Source organism: Biomphalaria glabrata, chromosome 8, assembly GCF_947242115.1.
Source record: "Biomphalaria glabrata chromosome 8, xgBioGlab47.1, whole genome shotgun sequence".
Classification (NCBI taxonomy): domain Eukaryota; kingdom Metazoa; phylum Mollusca; class Gastropoda; family Planorbidae; genus Biomphalaria; species Biomphalaria glabrata.
This window is the reverse complement of record NC_074718.1, coordinates 24,796,605-24,818,466: the sequence shown is the minus strand read 5'-3', so window position 1 is coordinate 24,818,466 and position 21,862 is coordinate 24,796,605. Positions and strand designations below refer to the sequence as shown.

Here is a 21,862-nt window from a genome sequence, read left to right as displayed (position 1 = left end):
GCCAGATTCAAGTGTTGCTGTTTCTCATATAACTATAAACAGACCTAGAAAAGCTTCTTCATTTTGAAAAACCTTTTCGTTCATGAGTAGTATATTGTTTTTCTTTATTGTGCATTGTTTTATACTGAACTAGACATATTTTACCCGCGACCCGCGGGTCTTTATTTGCGTATCACTGTCGATATAGTCACTGAGATGGTTTTGTAAACAATAAACGAAATAATTTTTAGTACGCGATTCATGAATGAATATAGGCCTATCTCAACACGGCTTCGCAGCTTTCGTAAACGAATGTATTAAAAATGCTTTAGAAAACCAAATTTGAATGTTAATTTGATCAAAATATGAAATGAATGGACTATAATTAGTATGTTTATGTGTTAAAGTATAAAACTATCTGTGCGAAGAGAATTTAGATCATCTTAGAGTTGAATTAGAGTTTTAGACCTAGGAATGTAAAGATGTGTAATATTACTGCATTGTCTAATGAAAGAATGTTCGTCAGGAAATCTGTAGTCACAGATATAAGGAACTAATTTATGTAAAAATGCTTTTGAAACACAAATTTGAAGATTAATTTTATTATATAATGAAATCAATGGACCTTCTTTTGTATTTTCATGTTTCAAAGTAAAAAACTGTCTGCGCAAAGTGTATTTCTTAAAATTATATTTAGATCTAAATCCTTTCGATCTTTTCTAATGTCAACATTGTAAACAAAGCCTAGATCCATAAATACTATAGCTTTAATAGAGTCGGACAACTTTTTTTTTTTGAGGGTCTTAAGTTTGTTTTAGGGCTATAATACATACACTACGCTATAAGTTAGTAGCCAAGGAACATTCCTGCCAAGTTTTATCTAGATTGGTCAAACGGTTTTGATTTCTATTCGTCACAAACATACATACATACATACATACATACATACATACATGCATACATACATACATACATACATACATACATACATACATACATACATACATACATACATACATACATACATACGCCTTACATTCTACATTCATTATAGTATAGATACTAAAAGTTTTTGTCTTGGAGACACAACCCCTTTCTGCATTTTGTTTTTTTATATTTTGACTTAATAATGCAAATACAATTAACCTTTACGTAAAAATATACTTCAACAAATACTGAGATAGATAAAAATCACATTTCGTTTTTGATTTATTATTGTTATTAGTTTATAACGCTCTGGTTATTCCATAAAGAATTGAAATACAATTGAAACTTTTTGTTTTAGCAGACGTCAAGGGACTCATCAATTGTTATGTCTGCCTACTTGTTAAAAAACAACAAAGATTTTCTTTCTAAAAAAAAAAATAATATTAGAATAAAGAGGCGATTAATACATTTAATCCAATCTTCTATATCATCCATTTCTTTTTTGACTGGCCCGTGCGCCTGGATCTTGTCTTCTGTCCTAGTTGCCAACTAAGGAAGAGGACGCCATATCTGATGACGCAATCGTGACCAATAGGGAAAGCCGATACATTCCGATGGGCGAGTCTCCTGATCACAAGCTCGCCTCTGATTGGTTCTTAGAATATTGTTTTTTGTTTTGCTTTTCGTAGAAGGAACTAGAGGAGATTGTCAAAACAGCCGAGTGGTTCGTCTTGTCTGAGTAACTTTGGGGGGGGGGGGGGGGGGGGAGGAGGATGGGGGTTGAAGTGAAGGGTGAGCTGGCGGGGTGGCCAAGGCGCGTACAGGGTATCTAAATAAAGGATAGGATGCACTTAATTCTGGCGTCTGTCTGGACACGACCAATTACGAACCAGAGATAGCCATGACGAAGTACCTTGCGCTGGGGGTATGAATATAGATGACTTTCTCTTCTATGATCCATTAGATGCCGGATCACATTGTGGTAGAGATACGCTGCCAGGATCAGTCTAGCTCAGAGAAAGGAATTTCCCAACGAACTATCATAATGTCCTTTCTCTACTTACAGCCATTGTATTCTAATAGATAGAGACATTACAATGTCCAGTTAGGGAAACCAAGTATAGACATGTTTAGGAATATGTTTATGAATGTGTACAATGAGATAAGTTTTTTTTTTTTTTTTTTTTTTTTTTTTTTTTTTTTTTTTGAAAAAGTAGTCAATAAATTCCACTTATAAATTTTGCTATTGAATTAGAGTATTTCTACTCCAGGAATGCGAAGTCAATAGCGTGACAGAAAATTAGACTTTTTTTTGTTCATAACTACTGGTCTTTGGGTTGAACTTTCGCCCTTTGATCGACAACTGTGACATATTTTTTGCACGTTACAATGAGGGGCCTTTCAGTTAAAAGATGCAACTGGAATATAAAATCACCTAATGCCAACAATTTCAACGAAGCACTTCTAATGATCTATCTATCTATCTATCTATCTATCTATCTATCTATCTATCTATCTATCTATCTATCTATCTATCTATCTATCTATCTATCTATCTATCTATCTATCTATCTATCTATCTATCTATCTATCTATCTATCTATCTATCTATCTATCTATCAACCTTTTTTTCAAATGATTTCTTGACATTTTTTTATCCTGACCATTTCGAGCAGATCCTCCTCCGGGCTGTCTCACACCCCCCCCCCCCTTGCATGCCCATCGTAAGGCTTGGCAGAGTTCTCACAAATAAACGTCAGCGTGAAATAACAGCTGTAATTGCTCACCAGTCGACTAATGACACCTGCAAATAAGTGCGATGGCGCTCATTACAAGACAATCAAAGCGGCCATTTTTTTGTTTTATTGTCCTGCACATTAACACCTAGTGGTCAAATCATCTAAACTGAAGTCCCTTTCCCCTTCTTGACCATTTCTTCACGTGTCTACATTTTCTTTTTATTTCTTTGAACTGGTCATTGTGATAGTAATGTTCTCAGTGACCGATGGGTACTCCATCTTCCGGCAGACTTTGTTGACGAGGTGTCCCATGGGTTCGGGGAGGGCTCATTTGTTTATTTTTTGTGTTGGGGAGTGGCACCGCTATTGCTGACACCAAGGTGTCCACTAAACCTATTGTTGTGCCGCAGTAATGAAGATCACATCATCTGCTCATTGTCTAAAAGAGATGAAACACGAAAGACATAACTGGCAAACGTTTATATTGAGCGGCATACTTTTTAAAATTATCATCCTCTAATGGATCGAGCGACACTAACCCTAACGACCCTACAGTAATAGAGTTTCAAGTCTAAAAACGCCCATAAGGACGTCGCACCTCTGGTTAGTTTGACCAGAAACTTTTTTTCCTTCTTCACTCGAAAGGCAAGAAATGGCCGCTGTAGACACAGCATAGGCATATCTAAAAAACATTTGTAGACCATAAAGACAAAAATGTGTCCCCCTCCTCCATATATTTTGTCCCGTGAAGTACTGAAGATAGAGGAAGAATTTTAAGTTTTACTTTGACCGTGAAACAGTTTGAAAGAGAAACTTTTAATTTGCAACTTAGTCCACTCCTAACACAAGACTTCTTTTTGTTTCTGTTGAAGAGAAAGACTTGACAACCAGCCTCTATATAGACACACACATTCTAGACACTCAGACGTTTTACACGTTAGCTATAGCCCATAAAAATAAAAATAAAACAAAAAATCTCACTTCACACAAACCGTATCAAAAAAAAAAAAATTGAACTAAAGCAAAAAAAAAGAAAAAAAAAAAAGCCAATCATTCCTTCATTCAATGAAGTCTCTGGAACGGATTGGCTTGAAAGTATGTACTCAATAACGTTTCTGGTTGGATCGAGGACATTTGTGAAATACTCATTCCGCATTCAACATTTTTACTATTGTTTGTTATTTCCTCAATTCCTTTCAAGCGGAGCGTTCCAATACAACGTAACAGATCAAAGACTCAACACCGGAAGTGTCCAGGAAGTGTTGAAATGATGTCCCTTTTATTAGCATTGCCAAAACTTTTTAGTGACGAGTTATCAAGGTGACTAATTCAGCTTACACCTCCACATCTGTCGAGTACAATTCTTTCCCTTGTTCGATACCAAACAAAATAATATATTGCAAATGCTTAATTAACTAATTTATTTTTGTTTTGTCAGATAAAAGAAAGAAATGTGCAAAATTTTCAGCTTGATCCGAGATTGGGTATTGGAGAAATAACGTGTAAAAATTATTACCTGGGAGACAGACAGATAGAGTTGAAATAAGCTTTGTCAAAAGGCAGGATGAAGAACTCTTTTGTTTCATTGGCAATGTAATCAATACAATTCAAGTTTCTGATGTAAACTTCGCATGTGAAGTTGAGTATAGCTGGCAGGAACATAGGTTTTGTTATGCGTAATGTGGAATCACGCGCAGCCGCAGTGGTCCAGGGAAATAGTAGGAGCGTGCTATTGTTATATGAAATATTACTATTTCCTATTATTATTTTGACAATGGACGTCCTCAAGCGCTACATCTATTGCACGACTACGCATGTACAATCCCTCTATCATTAATGTTTTCGTTTTCTTCATCACTGGCCAGGTTTCAGTTTCACAGATATCTACAAATTGTATATAATTATTTATAGTCTATAATGTCAAATAATTATTTATAGTCTATAATGTCAAATAATTATTTATAGTCTATAATGTAAAATAATTATTTATAGTCTATAATGTCAAATAATTATTTATAAAATATGATGCCGACTTTGAATATGCCCTTATTGTTAAACTCTAAAACCTTGTCTTATTTAGTCCTAGAGATTAAGCTATACATCACTCTCGCGTTTCGAAATATGCTGTGACATTTATTTTCCCTTGTTTTATTCTTGGAAGACTGTATAGTGACACACTATCTACACATGCTCTAGTGAGTAATATTTAAAACTAACGCACCATTTTTGTTTTGCCTTGTCCCGAAAAAGCTTTTCTGAAAGTCTGAAAGGTCTCTAATGGTGGCGCTACAGTCAATTCTTCATCGAGGCCTTAATCAAGACTAAAGCAACCAGGAATCTTTGCTGTTAATGACCACAGCCTCAATGGGTGGGGTGGGGGGGTGGGAGCTAAAATAACAATGCCGGATACATGAAAGCTTGATAGAGGTGGGGGGGGGGGGGAGATGGCGCTCGAGAAAGATCCCCCGTAGCAGATTTATCTACTTGACATCGAATGTTCCAGATGACCGTTAAACCAGGCTATTAAGATTGGACAGTTCTGCTTAGAAACACTGTGTTAAAAAAAAGAGCAATATGTGTATACTGTTGATAATCCGCTGGGTTAGATGTTGACTTTTGACCAGATGCCACCATCTTTATGGGCGTGTCCAAATCATCGTTAAAAAGCAAAGGCTACGTTTGGCAGATTGTTGTAACGAAATTAACGAAACGTTTGGTTTGGATACTGGGGGGAAGGGGGAGAATGAGGAAATAGTGATAGCAGAGAAAGAGCTGGGGTGGGCTGAGAGGGGGAGGAGTGAATGGTGGTGTGGTAGAAACAAAAACAACAAACAACTCAGAAACAACTGAATTGTTCACTTTTTAGGAAGCGGAATTTTACAAACTTGAATATAGGCTCGTTTTTTAACCTACATGTTTCCGATTGGGTCCGTGAAACTAATGACTTTGGCTCTATTAAACTGATGACTGGCTCCATGAAACTGATGACTTTAGCTCCATTAAACTGATTACTTGAACACTATTAAACTTATGACTTAGGCTCCATTGAAATGATGACTTTGGCTCTATTAAACTGATCATTTTGGCTCCATTAAACAGATGACTTTGGCTTCATGAAGCTGATGAATTTAGCTCCATTAAACTGATTACTTGAACACTATTAAACTTATGACTAAGGCTCCATTAAAATGATGACTTTGGCTCCATTAAACAGATCACTTTGGCTCCATCCAACAGATGATTTTGGCTCCATCCAACAGATGACTTTGGCTCCATTAAACAGATCACTTTGGCTCCATCCAACAGATGATTTTGGCTCCATCCAACAGATGACTTTGGCTCCATTAAACAGATTACTTTGGCCCCATTAAACTGATGACTTTGGTTCCATTAGACTTATGACTTTGGCTCTATTAAACGAATGGCTTCCTTTTTGTTTTAGATTCATAAATTTTGGACGTTGCTTCAGCATTGGGTTTACAATTCTAGTTCAAATTATGGCTTTAAATGTATTAATACAGTTTTACTAGAGTGTATGAGACAGAATAAGATTGACTAGTTTTATGGCCTCCTTCAGTTGCAATGCATGACGCTATCTTTGGGTTCATTGACTTGCTAGTGAAATCTGTACAAACACGAAAGTGGACATCTAAATGTAATCAACTTTCCCAGAATTGTAGATAAAAGAATTTGAGAAACAAGCGTAATGTTCCCGAAAGTTTCACAGACCTGGAGGGAAAGGGGGGGAATGGAATATGTCGTGAACGTTGCCACCTCCTTAGGATGCCCCTCGTATGAGATGTAGTGACGTTCTGCCCCACGCATGAGATGTAGTGACGTTCTGCCCTTCGCATGAGATGTAATGACGTTCTGCCCCTCGCATGAGATGTAGTGACGTTCTGCCCCACGCATGAGATGTAGTGACGTTCTGCCCCTCGCATGAGATGTAGTGACGTTCTGCCCCTCGCATGAGATGTAGTGACGTTCTGCCCCTCGCATGAGATGTAGTGACGTTCTGCCCCTCGCATGAGATGTAGTGACGTTCTGCCCCTCGCATGAGATGTAGTGACGTTCTGCCCCTCGCATGAGATGTAGTGACGTTCTGCCCCACGCATGAGATGTAGTGACGTTCTGCCCCTCGCATGAGATGTAGTGACGTTCTGCCCCACGAACATAATGGAATCGTTGGGCCGCCCCTCACCTCTTTATAATCCAATGAATACCTAGGCATTCTATTTTCTAAATGGAACTTATTGTTTGTTTGAGAACCACGCAAGTGAGGCGCTGACAGGGTTTTGTACAACTTTCAGTCGAGACTGAACACCCGGTCAAGAGAACACACAGTGAACATTTATGGGTATTCAAGATATTGAACAGAGGCGTCAGTCTACTTCATTAATTAGGAGAGGATATTAATTAGTGGGGGCATGTTCTAATTATTAGAATATTAATTTTAATAAGAAAAAGTAAAAACAAAAAGAGTGGAGGAAAAAATTTAAATTATGAAGGAAAAAAGAAAGTATAATATTTTCTAGAGGTTCTAAAATAATACCAAGACGAATTCACAGATCTTTCCTTTCTATTAGACGTTTGGTGAACATTAGAACCGTGGACTTAGGTAATTCGAGATTTAAAATAGAAGGGAATAATTTAAACGTTGGTCTAGTGATAATAATGATCATTCGTTGATTAAATCCCTAAATATAGTTTCGGCAGGAAATTCTCAAAGCAGTAAAGAGAGTTGTGTCAGAGTTCGCGAAATTAGTGGAGGCAAGCTATGCAGGGACACATGTTTAGATATGTTTGGTGCAAGAATGAACAAGCAATGTTTAACATCGATTACTCCTCGGGGCAAGTAACAACATTAAGTTACTGATGCATCCAAATAAATGTAACGTAACAAACATAACAATAATAATAACGCTGGTCTTCGAGTCCGAAGATTAGTTAGGAATGCAGTATTTCCCGTGCCATCGTAGCCCCAGCTGTAACCTACATATTTTGCAAATGATAGCGCAGGTAAAACCATTGTCCGCAGGTGGTTGATTTAGATTTTCTTTTCTCCGTCTACGTCTGTCCTCGTGAATCACGCGGCCTTCGTAATTGACCTCCAGCTGTCTCTTTCTGAAGCCGCATGCCACCAGGTGCTCTCTTCTATGTCAGTTAAAGCAAGTTGGCGCCTAAGCTGGTCTTTAAAGCGCTTCCGCGGGGCACCTCTGTTACGTCGACCACCTTTCAGCTCAGCAAAAAAGACTGCTTAAAGCAGACGTTCGTCCCCCATACGGGATACGTGTCCTGCCCAGCGTAACTGTCGGACCATAAGAAGTCCCTCTATACTGTCCATACCGGCGTTCGCAAGGACATCGCTGTTTGTAGTGCGGTCTAGCCACCGTATGTCAATTATGGAGTGCAAGCATCTTTGGTGAAAGCGTTGAAGTAGTCTCAGTTGCTTTCTGTATAATACCCATGTCTCAGATCCACATAGAAGAGTTGAGAGAACCACCGCTTGGTAGACATTGATTTTTGTAGACATGTTGAGCGAAGGCGTCCAAAAGCACTACTGGCCCTGGCCAGATTGTTATAAATAAATATAATATTTATGTTAAGATACTCCCAATACTAGGTTATACACATAAGTCTTTCTCCTCGTTCTCAGTAGTTTGTTAGAGCGTTCAAATGACTAGACCAATAGACGAGATGAACTCCTCAGTGATTTCCAAATCAAACAGCTCTCCATATAGTTTTCTTTCCATAAAGATGTTTAGTGTCTAGTGTCTTGTTCGGGCCTCTTGATAAAGAATGCAGTTTTGAAGGACGTAGTCAGAATTCTCTGGTGTCATTCCACAAGGGCAGATTTTGTTAGTTGTTTAATTCTGTTAAGTCGGGCTCTGAGGTGAAAAATAAGACTTAGATTATGTCAAGATAGCTTATAATTGGCGGATCAAACTGAAATGTTACACTATATTTCTTTTACCTGACAACACAAGAATCAATGTTAAAAAATAGCCAATTAGTTAATTAACTATTGGAAATTATTTTTTTTTTGGTATCTCGAACAAGGGAAAGCAATTGTACTTGAATGAATTGGTGGTATAAGCTGAATTAGTCCCCTTTATAGGTCACCATTGTAGAGTAAGTTTGAAACTAACAATAGATAACTATACAATCTTCTATTTTCATATACACTTCACTAGCAGAGTGGCACGGGGAGGCTTGAGCCACGAGTTCGAATTCAGATCGTTCCCGCCCCCCCTCCAGCCTTTAAAAAAATGTTTTTGAAAAGCGATTACTGTAAAATTCACCAAGATATACGTTTCTTTCTTCACACCCCATTTTCCCAACTAGTCTAGATAAGTGATAGGCTCATAGCGTAGTAAGAAAGCTTAAAGTATGAAACAGCGCTAAACAAAAAGAATTTTTAAAAATATTTCTAATAGCACATATTTATTGTTGTTGGTCTAGATCTATTACAAATTTAATCACATGACTGATCCAAACTAATTGTACATGTATACACTGGCGGATCCAGGGGGGGGGGGGCGGTAGAGGCGATCGCCCCCCCCCACTCGTCCGACCTCCCCCCTTCGGGGGGGGGGCGGACGAATTTTAGTATAGAATTCACACAATTTGTATACGAATGTATTACTTATGTTGATAATATATACTAATTATTTGTATTTCAACCTATTTTTAGATTATTTCGCCCCCCCCCCTTCTAGTATTTTGGCCGATTTGGTAGGGTCGGGAGGGGGCGATGGCATCAATCCGCCCCCCCCACCATAAACTTTCGAGTGGGGGGGGGGCGGTCCTATTTATTTGCAGAAATTACAGCTTGCTAACAGAATCAATTAAATATCTATATGATTAAAACTTGTTATTGGTATTTTAACCGGTCTTTATATTATGTCGTTCATCTTTGGCCGATTGGAAGGGGAGGAGCGAATACCTCTACTGCCCTTCCCATCTAAACCCTTTGGGTGGGGGGGGGGCGGTCCTACTTTTAATGTGAAATCATAGTATGTGAACAAAATTAGTCGAATATCTATATAATATAAACAGGTGGAAGTGCGATACATGCAATCACCTCCCCCCCCCCCCATCGGACAAACCAATACTTTTTCTTTTTGTATTATAGTAAGAAATTACAAAAAATCTGTCACTAATATAATGTATATATCCTATAAAGTAAATTCTTATATCGAGTCGCCCAACCCCTATTCCTTAATGCAAAATGCAATCAATAGCAGAAATTATAAAAAGGAGGGAGGATTAATCGTTTTCATTTTACCGCCCTTCCCCTTTCCAGACAGAGTTTGTGTAATTTCACATGAATTTATCATAACTATTTTAAGAAAGACTTTGCTTTGGAAAAGTTATAATTCAAATGAAATTTTTCAATATAACAGTCACGGTTGAGATGAGTTCAAAAGCCAGATAATCTTTTCCTAGTCAACTTTTTCCAACCTTTACTCTATCTCATATTTTTCTAGTTAAATAAATTTAGGACTATAACTCACAATTTATACATGCTTACATTTTATTGAATATTATTAATCGAATATTTTTCTTTTCGGCGGCGATCCTCAAAGCCTTAATCTAAATATGTTCGGTATCTTATCTTTTCAAAGAACAAATCGGTTGTATTTGCAATGTATTAAGGGACTATAAATTCATATTAGAATATTTGTCCACATTATTCAAAAGGTCCTTTACAATAGAATGAATAATGAGCTGTAGGTCAGGAGAATGCGTTACTGCAGTGAAGAATGCCAAAAAAACGCTTTTAGCGTTGAGGCTTCGCCCCGAGCCTCACTGATGAATAATAAGCTGTAGATATCAGGAGAATGTGTTTCTGCAGTTAAGAATGCAAGAAAACGTTTTTGGATTCGGCGCTTCGCCTTGAACCCCACTAATAAATAATGAGCTGTAGATGTCAGGAGAATGCGTTTCTGCAGTGAAGAATGCAAGAAAACGCTTTTGGCGTCGGGGCTTAAAACGAACTCCATTGATTAATAATGTGCTGTAGTTGTCAGGAGAATACTTTTGTTTAGTGAAGATTGTAAAAAAACGCTTTTGGAGTCGGGGCTTCGCCCCGAACTCCATTGATTAATAATGTGCTGTAGATGTCAGGAGAATGCGTTTCAGCCGTGAAAAATGCAAGGAAACGCTTTTGGCGTCTGGGCTTCGCCCCGAACCCCTCTAAAAAGCAATAAGCTGTAGATGTCAGGAGAATGCGTTACTGCAGTGAAGAATGCCAAAAAAAGCTTTTAGCGTTGAGGCTTCGCCCCGAGCCTCACTGATGAATAATAAGCTGTAGATGTCAGGAGAATGCGTTTCTGCAGTGAAAAATGCAAGAAAACGCTTTTGGCGTCTGGTCTTCACCCCGAACTCCATTGATTAATAATGTGCTGCAGATGTCAGGAGAATACTTTTCTTCAGTGAAGATTGTAAGAAAACGCTTATGGAGTGGGGCTTCGCTCCGAACCCCACTAATAAGTAATGAGCTGTAGATGTCAGGAGAATGCGTTTCAACAGTGAAAAATGCAAGAAAACGCTTTTTGCGTCGGGGCTTCGCCCCGAACCCCACTAATAAATAATGAGCTGTAGATGTCAGGAGAATGCGTTTCTGCAGTGAAAAATGCAAGAAAACGCTTTTAGGTGTCGGGGCTTCGCCCCGAACCCCACTGAGGAAACTTACAGCACTTTCCCAGACCCCCAAGCGTGCAAGAGAAAGGCCTCAACATGACTGTTTTTTTTTTTTTCTGTTTTTTTTTCGCCGAAGATTGAGAAAGTTTTATTTTATTTTCATATATCGAATATATATATATATGCTGTACGCACTTTTAAGCATAGGGTTAGGGTTTACTGGACGTTAGGGTTAGGGTTTGGAAAAAAATCGCCCCCCCCCCCCACTCCAAAGTTCTGGATCCGCCAGTGCATGTATATTAGTATTTTAAAAATATTTCTCTTGTTTAAATGGCTATTCCCCTTTCTCCCGGCCAAAAAAAAAAAGTTGAAATACTTTGTTGCGTAATTTGTGAAAATAAATTGAGCTTAGAGGTTCTCACAACGGTTTGAAAATGAAGACACTATCGCAGGGACGTCCATTATTCTGTTTAGTTTGGCTACTGGCTAATGAGAACTTGTCCATTCCATTTAAATGTTCATTTGGTTCTCTCCGAGAGACATTCGGCTCTCCAACAGAGCACTGTAGGCATCCAGCGGGAATTCACCTACAGGGGTCGATAACTATGGGGTCAACAGACAGGAGTCGGTAACTCTTGCCTAACTACGCCATTATGTTTTACACATTTATGTGAACTCTGGCTTGCTCTCCCTTTTTTGTTGTTTGCGTTGGCTGCAGGGCCTGGGCTTATTGTAGCACAGCAGGGGAGATTATTTAATCCGAAAGTGACCTCCTTTGTTTAGAGTTTGTTTCCCTTTGATGTTGAATTTGAAATTTAAATGAAACCAGCTCATCTATCTATCTATCTATCTATCTATCTATCTATCTATCTATCTATCTATCTATCTATCTATCTATCTATCTATCTATCTATCAGATTGTCTGTCTGTCTCACTCTATCTCTTTTCTCCCAAACTCCGCAGTTTCCATGGAAATCATTTCAAGTGGATTTTGATACATTTTCGATATTTGAGGATGTTGAGACAGCAAGAGGTTAACGTAAAATGACTTAAAGCACCTGGCTTAGATAGCTAACTCCAGCCAGCGGAAAGGCTTAATCCGCCACATGTTTTGTGAACAAATTTAAAATAGAAATATCCCCAGATAATATAAAACTTTAAGCGTTTAACAAATGTTGAAAAAAAAAGTATTAATTTAATGTAACATAACAAAAGAAATGATATGTCTGATGCATGGGCGTAGCCAGGGGGGTGGGGGTGGAGTGGAACTTTGTGACTGATTTTTTGCATTGATTTTGTTTATTTTTAGAGGAGATTTTAGTATTAAAACATCACTTACCCCAGTGCAGCCAAGGGGTTTTTGAGTTTAAAATCCCCTTCCAGGGGGTTTATGGTTATCTTCTATAAAACAAAAAACAAAACATAAAATGCAAACGACAATCCCCTAATTCCAAGAGCATAGCCAAGGGGAGTCTAAAGTTTAAAACTCCCTCCGAAATTTTATTAACGATAAAAGCCGTCTTCAATATAAGACAAAAGCATACATCAGTGTTTAAAAAGCCCCTCCAGAGGGATTTATGCTACAACCCCATCCAGATAGTTTTGAGTATAAAACCCCCCTCCAGCGGGGTTTGAAGCTACAAACCCCCTCTTCCATATAAAAAAAGCAAATTACACATGAGCATAGACGTGGGGGGTTGAGTTTAAACTCCCTCATCCAAAGGGCTTTAATTTTAAAACCCCTCTAAATGGTTTTTAGTTTAAAATCCCCCTAGAGATTGTTTTCAGGATGAAAACCCCATCATCAACATTATTCTAAAGCACACTAAAGTCACCTTAATCTATGATTAAGGGGGTTTTAGTTTGTTCAAAAAAACTCCAGATATATGTTAGTTAAAAATCCCCCAACAGATGTTTTTGACGATAAAACTTCCCTTTTTCGATATAAAATCTAAATCAAACTACAGTCACTAAATTCCGAGAACGTAGTGAAGAGAGGTTACACATTTCTACCAGTCGCTTGGCTCCATTAATAAAGTGCAGTGAATAGCATGGAAGTCATCTGCCGGAATTGAAAAAAAAAAAAAGACTTAATGCCGCTAAACAAAGATGGCTAAGACAGATTTTAGGAGTCAGTTATAGAGATCGAGTCTTAATCAAGGAAATGTTATGCCGAACTGGGAGTCGACCAATTTGTGATGTTGTGACCGGTAGCGTAGCAAGATAGCCATGGGCCCCCCTCCCACCCCTCCCAATAAAACAAATCTAGTGTGTGACCAAAAAAAAAGTAATCTGAATGTATCAGTACATTTACCAAAGAACATTCCAATGCGAGTATTGTACTTTTTATAAGTAAAAATGTCATTATGTTTACCATACCAGTCTTGAAGGTCACTGTTTGTACGGGACAACTTCTTAACAAAATTAAACCAATTAAGGTGTTTCAAACGATAATATAAAACTATTAGACATTAATAACAAAAATATTATCTTGTTCTATACCAATTATTTAACAATAAATAGATCAAACATTTATGAATTAAAACGGCATTTTTCTGGCTTTTTAAGTAGCAAAGTCAGAAACCAGTGTACCTATTTCTCAACTTTTGACTATTTCTAATTCAGTGACAAGAACATCAAGTGAAGACATCCGTCTCTGTGTCATAGAAATTCTTTGGCTTTGAGAAATTCTTTGGCTTTGATCAATTTCGAGGATGACCTGCTGAACTATCAAGTCTTCTCTGCATTTTGATATTTAGTTTTAAAAATAGTTAGCGGTATTGTCAACAAATTGACTTTTAACTTTCCGCAAATGTGTAGAGCAAAAAAAAACTGGATCTCACAGCAAGATCGATCTACTTAAATAGCCTCATTTTGACTCTCTTGAAGTCATTCTTCCTCGACCTTCTCCAGTTGAATTTCTGCTTTTATGTTGATCTTGTTGCTCACTTTCCCAAATTTTCGAAACCACGTTGATTGCTTTTACAATTTTGTACTCGACAATATGCAGAACAATAGACATGAATGTTTTCTAATTTTCCCATAAGTGCCCAAGCTTCCAGTCATTCTTTTTCTTTGAGGAACACAAATCAATTAGTCTGAGCATCTTTCTTTAGTACATTTAAATATCTCAATCTCTCATTCCTTCATGCCACATTGTAGGTACAATTTAATGAGTGTCCTATAAACTATGCTCTCCCAATTGGATTCACAAGTGGCCCCGTCAGCTAAAAAGACATACACATACCAAGTCAAGGAAATCTGCCACTTCTTGAACACAGCTGAGGGAAACATTGAGGACCAAGACGTCGTGGTTAGCTCAGTGAACGCTAGCGTGGTTAGCACAGTGAACGCTAGCGTGGTTAGCTCAGTGAACGCTAGCGGCTGCTTTTGACAAACTAGATCTGAAAAATTTTGCACTTTTGATCTTAAAATTACTAGTCTTAGATCTAGAAGGCCAATATTATGATCAGGATTAGTAGGCCTACTAGTGAGTAATAGTTAAAAGATAAGCTATTGCTTTAATAATATGTAAATTTTGTGCGAATTGTTTAATACGTTTGAATCTAAATCTAGACCTAAATTTGGCCTCTATTTAGTCTAATTTAGATTATTGTCAAGTGTATAAGGAAGGTATGTCAAAACTGCGCGCTATAAAAGTAGTTCGTTTTTTTAAAACTTACAACTATAATGAAGATCATATCAAAATTATTTTTTTAAAAACAGCATTTGAATCAGTTTTCCATTCCGTAAGTTAGTAAATAAATGGAGAATATATTTTATGATGATATATTGATACGTTTTCCAGTGTGACCTTAGATGAAAATTTTTGTACCAATGCGCGAATCTATAAATGAAGCTTATCTTATCTTATCTTATATAATACAGACGTTACTTCAAAAAATAAGATGATTAGGTCCTACGCGTCATGCATTTAGTCATGCATATTAACCAATGACCTAAATTCTCCTAAGTAACTGGTTTTCCTGGCTAGCTCAGGCAACCCATTCCATGCACTAATATCACTAGGGAAGAAGGAGCATTTGTACAAATTTGTCCTGGAATATCTAACGAGGAATCTTTGATTCTTTGTGCCTTTCTGAGTATTTTATCAGATTTTGTTTTTGCATATGAAGATTATGGTTCAATGTTTTACTTTTGTTACAATTGTTACTTTACTTTTGAGTCTTCTGTCCTGAAGGCTTTCTAAATTTAGTGATTTTACTATAGGTATTTGTCTAGAAAAATTTTGAATATTTGTTTGCTATGAATCTCACTGCTCTATTTTGTGTTTGTTCCAGTTTCTTAATGTTTTCTTGAGTTGAGGGGTCCCAAACAGATGATGCATATTCTGTTATTGACCTAAACAAGGTTAAATAACATTTTAGCACTGGCGGATCCAGGGTGGGGGCTGTAGTGTCGATTGACCCCCCCCCCCCCCACTCGGCCGACCCTCCCCAGGGGAGGGGGGGCGGACGAATTTTAGTATAGAAATCACACAATTTGTATACGCATTTGTTCTTTATGTTATAATATATACTAATTATTTGTATTTCAACCTATTTTTAGATTACTTCGCCCCCCCCCCCAGTATGTTGGGCGATTTGGTGGGGTGGAGAGGGGGCGATGACATCAATCCCTTGCCTCCCCCCCCCCCCCCCCCATAAACTTTCGAGTGGGGGGCGTTCCAATTTATTTGTAGAAATCACATCTTATTAACAGAATCAATTAAATATCTATATGTGTGGCGATGTTTTTAATATTTCAAATGGTTATGGTACGTTTACTCTAGGGGAAGTAATTTTGAGTTTTTTCCCGCTCACATAAGTAAATTTTGAACAGGCACACTAGAGCTAACAATGAGAACGAATGAAGAGACTACATGTTAAATATAAGAATAGTTTAATTTTACAAGAATATACTACTAGCTTGGGTAGTGTGTTAACAATGATTTTGATGGATTCATTTCATCATTGATTGCATATGAAGGAGTGGATAAGTGCCTATTTTCGTTTCTTATCTTGGCCGCTGGACTCGTCTGGTAGATGCCAGGAAGGACTCGGAGCTGATCTTCTTGTAGATCGATGAGGCTTGACTCGAAGAGGAGTACGTCTGTATCGAAAGGTGGGAAGTGTATTTTCAGGGCCGTAGGTAGTGGGTAGTAGATATTGGGCAGCGAATAGCTGGAGCCGGGAACTGGGCAGTTTAAGCTGGGCAGTAGGCGCTGATCACTGGACAAGTATCTGGGCACTGGACCGTAGGTAATGAGTAGTGGGCACTGAGCTTTAGGCCGCTTGTAGTGTGCACTACTGAGATTCCTTCTCGCTGACAGAAAAGGGGGGGGGGGGAGTTCAGACGTTGTAGGCTCAGGTTTGGTGACGCTGCAGACCCAGTCAAAGCTGATGATCTAACAGGTGTAGACAGTGCCGATCTAGTGGTGAAAAGACTGCACGTCTAGTGTGTGTAATATTGCACCGCCAATAACAACCAGGCTGAAAAGAAAAAATCATTTAGAAACTTCCTCATGGCAGTAGGTAGGAACTCTCTTATGCAATGCAATCAATCAGATTGTGCATGTGAGGCATAGAACTCATTCAGTTCAATGCATACATTTAACATAAGTAAAACAGGGGAAATAACTACATTAAGCAATACGTGAGGCTAAAAGCCATGATGTTAAGATCATACAAGTAAACCACAGGTTTAAACTTCGAACTGCAATATTATATAAAATAAAAAAAAGGGATATAACCAGTGGACCTGTTTCATGACGTATTTAGAAAACGTCATACAGGTAAGCCAAATGTTTGAATGTGAACAAAACTACACAGTAATAAAACCAACATAAAAGAATAGAGTTGCATACATCTCTAGTGGGCAATGTTATATAGATCATGTAGAGTTAAAGTTGGTAATATGTGGATATAATAAAGGGGAAGGGAATGATATGCTCATAGATTAAATCTTATTCACAACATAGCGGGATTGAATAGAAGTAAAATTACAATGACTGTAAATGCCACAGACGGCTGCGGTATAATACATGTCGTCACTAAAATAAGCTGACATGTTATACAGCCAAACATATTCATGGATCTAGTAAGAGAGGATATGACTCGGAATCTTGTAAAAGACCCGATCGCTCCAGTAGATCTAGATTAAATCATCGCAACGCTTTGTTGAGGAAAATAATTAAATAATTAAAATAGGCTTAGACATAGCCCATTGATAATAAACAATGTGTTGAAGATACAAATAAAAGGTTACATACTTACATAGTATTAATGAATGCACAAAATAATACACTTGTAACAGACTATATGAGGGAAGGTAAGTTCCAGCCTTGTCTATTAAATGCAGAAATCTGTCTGGCAGGTGTGAGCGTCTGTTAAAGTTTAAGTCCACTCTTATATAGATTGGGACTTGAACTCATTAGCATAGTCGCTAGTGCCGGTCCCATGGATTCAGGGTATTTTGAATTTTATTTTAAAATAACATACATGCTTGACCCAATGGGATTAAAGCTTCCGAATTCCTAATGTACCCAGTAGAATAGAACTTTGAATTTTCATTAAGCTAACCAAAGGGGCCCTATCTAAACTTGTGATCAGGTCAGGAGTTACTAAGATGGCAATTAGGAAAGTTATTTTTTTTCTGCCTGGACGGGAAGATGTCACTACCTGACTCTATTGTTTCTTTGTATGGGCGGATGTGTCCTGCCTGAGGAGAATGGGGTGGTGCAGATATCAATCTCGCTGCCCAGGTCGCTGGACGCGGGGAGGGGGGATAGTTAGATGGACGAAGGTCATCCTGGATGAGTTTTATCACTTTAATACCTCTGGTCAAGTTGGTCCAGGGGGATGGGTAATAAAAGAAAAAAAAAATTCTAACAGCAAACTTTTCTCCCGAACGTAATAAAGTACAAATGAAACTTTTATATGCAAGCGTTTACGTATCGTCACTATATGATTAAAACTAGTTATTGGTATTTTAACCGATCTTTATATTATGTCGCTCCCCTGTTGGCCGATTGGGTGGGGGTGGGGCGAATACATCTACTGCCCTTCCCACCTAAACCCTTTGAGTGTGGGGGGGGGGTCCTACTTTTATGGAGAAATCATAGTTTGTGAACAAAATTTGTTGAATTACTATATAATTTTTATATCATGTCTCTCCCATTCTGGTATCTTGATCGATTCGTGGGATGGGAGGTGGGACGATTGCACCTACTGCCCTTCCCACTCTAGCTTTCTGAGGGGGGGGGGCGGTCCTACTTTTATGGAGAAATCATAATTTGCGAACAAAATTAGCTGAATATCTATATAATATAAGCTACGTATTGATATTTGAACCCATTTGTGTATATATATTTATTTATAGTGATACTTGGATCCGAGTAGGAAACCCATTTGTATATTATGTTGCACCACACTCTAATCTCAAATTTTATCATTAATAAATATAAAATGAAAAGGGTTGTACCAGGTGGGAAGGGCGATACATGTAATCGCCTTCCGCCCATCAATATTTTTTCTTTTTGTATTTTAGTAAAAAAAATAATTACAAAATTAAAAGAAAAATTCATCTGTCACTAATATAGTTTATATATACTATAAATTAGATTCTTATATTGAGTCGCCCCACCCCCTATTCTTTAATGCAAAATGCAATCATTAGCAGAAATTGTAAAAAGGAGCATGGATTAATAGTTCTCACTCTACCGCCCTCTCCCCTTTCCAAACGAAAACATGACGTTTTTAAACAGATTAGTCAAATATGGCGACAGAGTTTATGTAATTGCACATGAATTTATCATAATTATTTTAAGAAAGACTTTGTTTTGGAAAATTTAGAATTCATACGAAATGTTTCAGTATAAGAGTACCGATTTAGATGAGTTCTGAACCCAAATATTCATTTCCTAGTCACCTTTTTACATTTACTCAATCTGCTATTTTTCTAGTTAAATAACTTTGTGACAATATCTCACAATGTATGGTTAAATCCTAAAAAAGCAAAAAAATAGAGTAAAATCTAATTGGTCCACTATATATTATGCAATCGTCTGCGAATAATCTGACTTTTGTTCTTGAGCTAATGCAACTGAACTAGTGGACTGTTCATTGAGCTTCGTAGGAAGCGTGGTTGAGAGGCTAAGTACGCTTGAACTTGTCTTGGCTAACTATGAGGTTCGACACCCGACTCGAACAGAGTTGTGTTTACTGAGCGCCTAAAGGCAGCACGGAAAACCTTCTCCCAGATTCCCCCCCCCCCCGCCCCACTGATCCACAAATAAGATTGGGCCATTGCGCTCTGAGCATGTTATGAGCAAGAAAGTAGCGCTATATAAAAGCAATAATTTATTTACACCTGAGTTGACTGGTATTGGTGTTGATTTAGATCCATTTCTCTCCCTATCAGAAAATTCTTAATCCATTGATGCAAATGTACCATCAATGCCAAAATATTTTAAATTTTTAAGCAAAGTACGGTGGTGAACTTTGTCAAAAGCCCTGGAAAAATCTAATTAGCAAAAAAAAAAAAAGAACTAACCTCTCCGGCTTGAAGTTTTTCATTTAAAAGTGGTTTAATATTTTAATGATCTGCTTTCATAGATAATTTTAAAAAATTAAATGGTTTCCTTTAGGAAATGAAAAATGTAGCCGTTGTATCATAATTTTGAACGATCTAAAATATCATGATGTCCGAATTTCATTTTCTTTTCTAGTTTCTGAGATATAAATGGGACTGACGGACAGACGGACAAACAGACCACACAAAACTAATAGAGTCCATTCCCCTTTCCGGGGGCCGCTTATAAAGACTACTTAGTTCATTCATGGTAAACCAGTTACATAGACTGAAAACTCAAAATATCTAGGTGTAATAATAAATGAAAGGTTATCACAGAGTCCCTATATTTATGAAATTATTTACAAAATCAAACAATACGTTAGAGTTTATTAAAAGAAATGTTTAGAAATCAAACAAGATCATAAAACTAAAATAATATATAACTTTAGCTAGACCAATATTAAAATATGCATCCTCTGTTTTGGATCTCTCAACTCAAGAGAACATATAGAAACTAGAACAAATACAAAATAGAGTAGTGAGATTTATAACAAAATGAATATTCCAAATTGACTAGAGTAACACCATTAGTACCATCACTATTAGAGACACTTCAGGACAAAAAAAAAATAAAAAGTAAAGTAGCTATATTTACTAAAGAAAAACAAAACCTGATAGACAGACCAGATAGACACAAAGATAGAGGCACATTTCTTATTCCTTATGCAAGAAAAAATTCGTACAAGTGCTACCTCTTCCCCAGTGCCATTAGAGAAAGGAATGGGTTGACTGAATCAGCCAGGAAAACCAAGGACTTAACAGAGTTTAATTCATTGATTAACATGCATGACTAGATTGACACGTGAAATGCGTAGGACGCAATTATCTTCTTTTTTTAAAAAGTAACTTCTGTAATCTATAAGATAAGATAAGATAATAGCTACTTACACGTGAACATGGAACAACATTTTGACTATAGCTCTAAATCGAGTGTTAAACAAATAATAGATCCCTATTTTATAAGCACAATGTAAGAGGATCAGATGGTTAACAACAAAAGTGATCACACCATGGAGATTCCTGTACTTCCTGCCTGGGAAAAGCTCGGGCATTGCTGCTTGAGCCAGAGAAAACAAAGAAAGAATCAGTTGTAGAAACCCTAAGAGCATTATCACAAGGGTCACAGCCTTGACCAGCTGGACCTCTTTTGCCTTCAACACTTGGTTCTTGTTCTTGTTCACATCGCCATGGTAGCCCGAGACGTTGGTCATCCGTTTACGATTCAGTGAAGCCTGTATCAAGGATCTAGCCAGGATAAGAGAACATACCGTGGAGATGAGGAGAACTATGACCGGGCAGACAGTTCTAGCCACGACCAGTTCGATGAAGTTCAATATCTGAAAGCTGCTGTAGGGATAGAAAGCGAGTTTTGTGAGGTTGGTGAATGGGTTGGTTTGCCATGTCAGATAATAGGAAGAGAGAATGGGGATTCTAAAGACAGTGTTGCACATTAATATAACGGCATTGATCAACACAGTTCTTTGGAATGTGAAAATATTTTTAAATCTAAGGGGCATGGCAACACAGCAGCATCTGGTAATGGCCAGGTAAGTTTCCATGCATGTGGAAGCATCCAGAAAGATGTATTGGTAAAACTGTATGATAACACCCACGGTGATCATGCTAACTGGGAGATCATTTTGCCACGGAGACAGAGCTATCACAGAGGCGATGCCCTTACAGGTATCCAGAGCCACGTAGACCAGATCTGAAATAGACAGAAGCAGGAATGTGATGTTCACACTGTCTCTTAGTCCAATTTGGCAGAATGTGATGACATTCAGAACGTTTGCAAAGATGGCGATAACCTGCGCGCTGGGACTCAGCACTTTGGTGTAGGCAAACATAACAGTGCGTAGATGGTCCTCACTTATTGCCGACATTTTTAAACTAAGTCTTTAGCCCTATCAATGTTCTGTTAATATCTTCGTAATTGT

General features: G+C 37.8%; 1 protein-coding gene across 1 annotated transcript; it reads right to left on the bottom strand.

Annotated features, from left to right (window-relative positions):
• Positions 1-20,809: 20,809 nt before the first annotated feature.
• On the bottom strand, positions 20,810-21,808 carry LOC129927819 (uncharacterized). Its single transcript, XM_056039333.1, has one exon. It carries the CDS (start codon positions 21,806-21,808, stop codon positions 20,810-20,812), a length of 999 nt encoding a protein of 332 aa, XP_055895308.1.
• Between the last annotated feature and the right edge of the window lie 54 nt (positions 21,809-21,862).

Excerpts from the sequence above, each read along its gene's own strand:
- LOC129927819 (XM_056039333.1), bottom strand. The coding sequence starts at position 21,808 with ATGTCGGCAATAAGTGAGGACCATCTACGCACTGTTATGTTTGCCTAC.